The 4,225-nt window shown below is 45.8% G+C and overlaps 1 protein-coding gene across 1 annotated transcript; it reads left to right on the forward strand.

Annotated features, from left to right (window-relative positions):
- The first annotated feature begins 647 nt into the window (after window positions 1-647).
- Cxcr1 (C-X-C motif chemokine receptor 1) lies at window positions 648-4,225 on the forward strand. Its single transcript, XM_013065460.3, has 2 exons — window positions 648-700; window positions 2,351-4,225. Exon 2 carries the CDS (start codon window positions 2,359-2,361, stop codon window positions 3,427-3,429), a length of 1,071 nt encoding a protein of 356 aa, XP_012920914.1. The 5' UTR covers window positions 648-700; window positions 2,351-2,358; the 3' UTR covers window positions 3,430-4,225.

The following is a 4,225-nucleotide window of genomic DNA, read 5'->3' on the forward strand; positions in this document are numbered from 1 at the left end:
AAAGAATCCTAAAATTCAAGTAAAAATTGTGTGCTTGCTTTCCAAAAAATGTAGTCCTCTGCCTCCTTCTCATCAGCTTACCCCCAAGTCTCTCCTCCAATAGCATTTGCTATTGGAAGCATTTGCTGTAAAAGGTCAAATCCTTTCCACATTTATTACTTTTTATTTCTTGTGGATTTTGGAAATTGAACACAAGGCCCTAACACTGAGTACATCCCCAGCCCTTCTAAGATTTTTTAATTTTGAGATAGGGTCTCTCTAAGTTGCCCAGGCTGGCCTTAAAACTTGTGCTCCTCTTGCCCAGCCTTTGAAGTAGCTGGAATTACGGGCATGTGTCACCACACCTAGCTCTCCTTTACTTTCTTCAGGAGCACTGGAAGTTTTCAAAGGCCATTTACTAGGGAATTTAGGGATAAATGATAAAAGTGGTAAACACAGAGTGGAGAATTCAGATACTGGACCTTTAATCTCAACTTCATACCTGGTTACCCCGCCTGGATGTACAGACCTCTGGAGTCTCTGATGGGCTGGGATCCCTCCATTAATCTGTTCCCTAAATGAAGATGTGGGTGGGGCTCAGGAGGGAGGTGTGGTCTTGTGTGGTTTCTCAATTTCCCTTTATTCATCTAGTTCCCTGTTAAGTCACTCTGGTCTCTGAGCTGCTGTCTTCTACGTTGGACACACCTGGCTGGTGCCTCAGGTAGGAAGCCTCCTGTTGGACAAGACTTCCTTTGGGGTAGAGGGGCTTGGTTTAACTTTATTTTAGGAAATACACTCATTTCTATGGGACCTGAGGGTTGCTGCTTAAACTGCCCTCTTGCCTCCTCCCTTTGACCATGTATTCAACTCTGACCTCATACATAGATATGGTTGATGTTACAGAGGCCACAGTCTCTTCATCCTTTCTTTTGTGGGACAGAGGTTGACAGTTTCCCAAACTGATGTTTATTCCTTTACCCTAAGATTTTTGTCTTCTACAAAAATGCAAATATGGGCAAGGAGAGAGTGTACTAGAATGTGTGCATCTGAATGAACTAATCAGAATGCTAGACCTGGAAGCAAACAAGAAGTTATCTTCTTTGCCTCCCATCAGTGTGCAGAGAGAAAATGGGAATCTATAGGGGAAAAAGGCCCCACTCAAGTCTACCCAGGAGAGAATGGGTACCAGGTTCCAGCTCTCACCTGGATAACTTTGAAGGCTTTCAGACTGTTCTCTGGAGAGTCCTGGGAGCTTGGGGATGCTCTGTAGGTGCTGTCCAGGTGGAGAGAGCAGCACAGAGTCCTTCCCTGGCAACCCAGCTTTGATCTGTTCACATATTGCGCTTCTGGGCTTTTAACAGTATTTCACAATTAAAAAAATAACTATTTGAAAGCTGCTGAGTCTGTGGATGTTTAAGAGGAGATTTGAGGGACCAACATGGAGATTTTTTTCCTCCCAAATTCTTAAACTTTCTTTAGACAGAGGACCAGAGTGTTTACTGCTTATTTAATACTCCCTTCGGCAATGCATATAACAAAAGACAGACTTAAAATATAGACATTCCCCGTCCTGTGATGGTTTGACTCATTATTCCATTCTGTTTATCATTTTAAGTACAATATTCAATAATTACATTAGATATTTAACACTTTATTATAAAATAAGCTTTGTGCTAGAGGATTTTTTTCCCAACTCTACAATTAATGTACTATTCTGAGAATGTTTAAGGTAGGTTAAGCTAAGTTGTGATGCAGGTTAGGTGTGTGTAATGCTTTTTTGCCTTAGAATATTTTTAACTTAGGAAGGATTTATCTAGATGTAACCTCATTGTAAGTCAAAGAACATCCCTATAGTTTAGTGCAATTTGTTGTTATCAGTTCCTTCTCTTAGTAGATTTTAAGATGTTTAAACAAGAATTAGGGAGAACATAGAAGGAGAAATAAGGTAGAAAAGGGACACCTGAACGGGCTTCCCTCCTGCTTTGCTGAGAGCTGGTCCTCCCTTGAATGCATAAGACCAGTCAGCTTGGTTTCCCCCATCTTAGTGCACAGATATGGCTGAGGACAGAGAGGGATAAAGGGGGAAGAGCTAGGGTTGGAGGTAGAGTCGAGATGGCTGTAGAGCCAACTAAGGGCAAAAGTGTCTTCCTTGTATCCTAACATCCCATACTCAGGCTGGGCCTCAGAACTATGGAAGGTTGATGACTGTGGTCAGCCAACTTCTAAAGAAGCTCAAGTTGGAAGTGAAGAGGATAATCTCTGGTTGCCAAAGCAAAAGAGAAGTAAAAGATGTCCCATCACATCCTTGATGAGAGTGATTTCAATTTGAGTTACTAAATCACTTTTGTTTTCCTTTTAATCTTTCCACTAGATCAAACCATGGCTTATTTAAAGGACTTCTTCTGGAATAATTCTGATGAGCTGTGGTATGAGGAGTTTGAAAATTTCACTGGCATGCCACCCGTAGGAGAAGATTATAGCCCCTGTAGGACAGACAGTGAGACACTCAACAGTTCTGCTGTGGTTGTCGTCTATGTTGTGGTGTTCCTGCTGAGCCTGTTGGGAAACTCTCTGGTGATGTTGGTCCTCTTATGCAGCCAGGTCACCCGCTCTGTCACTGATGTCTACCTGCTGAACTTGGCCATAGCTGACCTGCTCTTTGCCCTGACTTTGCCTGTCTGGGCTGTCACCAGGGAGAAGGGTTGGATTTTTGGCACACCCTTTTGCAAGATGGTCTCGCTCCTGAAGGAAGTCAACTTCTACAGTGGCATTCTACTACTGGCCGGCATCAGCATGGACCGTTACCTGGCAATTGTCCACGCCACACACACCCTGACCCGAAAGCGCCACTTGGTCAAGTTCATATGTATGGGCATTTGGGTAGTATCTTTGATTCTGTCTTTGCCCGTTTGCCTCTTCCGCAAGGCCTTTACTCTAAACGGTTCCAGCCTAGTTGTCTGCTATGAGTTCCTGGGTGAGGAGACAACCCAAGTGCGCTTGTGGCTGCGGCTCCCATCCCAGATCTTAGGTTTTATCCTGCCACTGCTGGTCATGCTGTTCTGCTATGGCTTCACACTGTGCACCCTGTTTAAGGCCCAAATGGGACAGAAGCACCGGGCCATGAAGGTCATCTTTGCTGTTGTGCTTGTCTTCCTGCTGTGCTGGCTGCCGTACAACCTGGTCCTGCTCGCGGACACCCTCATGAGGACAGGTGGGATCGAGGAGACCTGTGAGCGTCGCCATGACATTGACCGGGCCCTGGAGGCCACTGAGATCCTGGGCTTCCTCCACAGCTGCCTCAACCCCCTCATCTATGTCTTCATTGGCCAAAAGTTTCGCCATGGACTCCTCAAGATCCTCGCAGCCCGTGGCCTGATCAGCAAGGAGTTCTTGGCCCATCATCGTGCTTCCTCTTACAGTTCCTCTAGCACTGTCCCTTCGAACCTCTGAAAGCCATTGATGAAAAGGTCTCTCACTTTCAAAGGAAAGAGTAGCCATCACCCCAAGGTTGTGTGGGTGGAGTAGTCTGGCTCAAACCTCTGGATTTGAGGGGGAACTACAGAGTGTGGGGAAGTTAGGGACTCGTGCCTCAGAGACCACACCAGCCCCAGCCTTCTGAGGAAGTGCCAGAGACCTCCAAGGACTGTGTTCACACTGCCATGCAAAGGAAAGGCCTCATTTTTGTTAAATTTGTGCATCTTTGATCCCTTAACTAGACAATTAGCATGGTCACGTCTGTAGCCTGACTCTGACAGTAGAGCAAAGAACTGGGACGAAGCTGTTTTCCCAAATGGGCTGAAGCCTCTTGATAGTCCTCGCTGGAACATCACCCCAAATGCTGAGGGTGTTCTAACCAGGCTGTTGGTAGCTCTGCATTTTCTGGGTCCTCTGATCTCGTGGAACTCTTTCCCATTCTCTAGTATGTTGTAGTATGTGCTGAGGACATCAAGGAAGGTGCTGCTGAAACATCAAACCACCAGGTGGCCTTGTGATGGAGCCAGAAAGAATTTCTCCTTGGGTGCTGTGGTTGAATAAAGGATGTTTGGGAAGCCAGTCCACAAAATCCTCTTCATTCCATGATCATAGACAGGGTGATGAAGGTGTTGGATATGCACAGAGCCATGGATGGAGCAAGACTTGCCCTCTTGACACTTCCAACCTGACATGGAGCATTGGCAGCCTTACAGACCCACACACGCTTGTCAGTCAGCTGGCCAGCCCCATATTTCCAATAAAATTTCTGTTC

The sequence above is a fragment of the Heterocephalus glaber genome, unplaced genomic scaffold (assembly GCF_053883595.1).
Source record: "Heterocephalus glaber isolate CG9 unplaced genomic scaffold, H.glaber_assembly_v1.0 deba00000621, whole genome shotgun sequence".
Taxonomy (NCBI): domain Eukaryota; kingdom Metazoa; phylum Chordata; class Mammalia; order Rodentia; family Bathyergidae; genus Heterocephalus; species Heterocephalus glaber.

What these genes read in the sequence shown, in the direction of transcription:
- Cxcr1 (XM_013065460.3), top strand. Translation starts at nt 2,359, where the DNA reads ATGGCTTATTTAAAGGACTTCTTCTGGAATAATTCTGATGAGCTGTGG.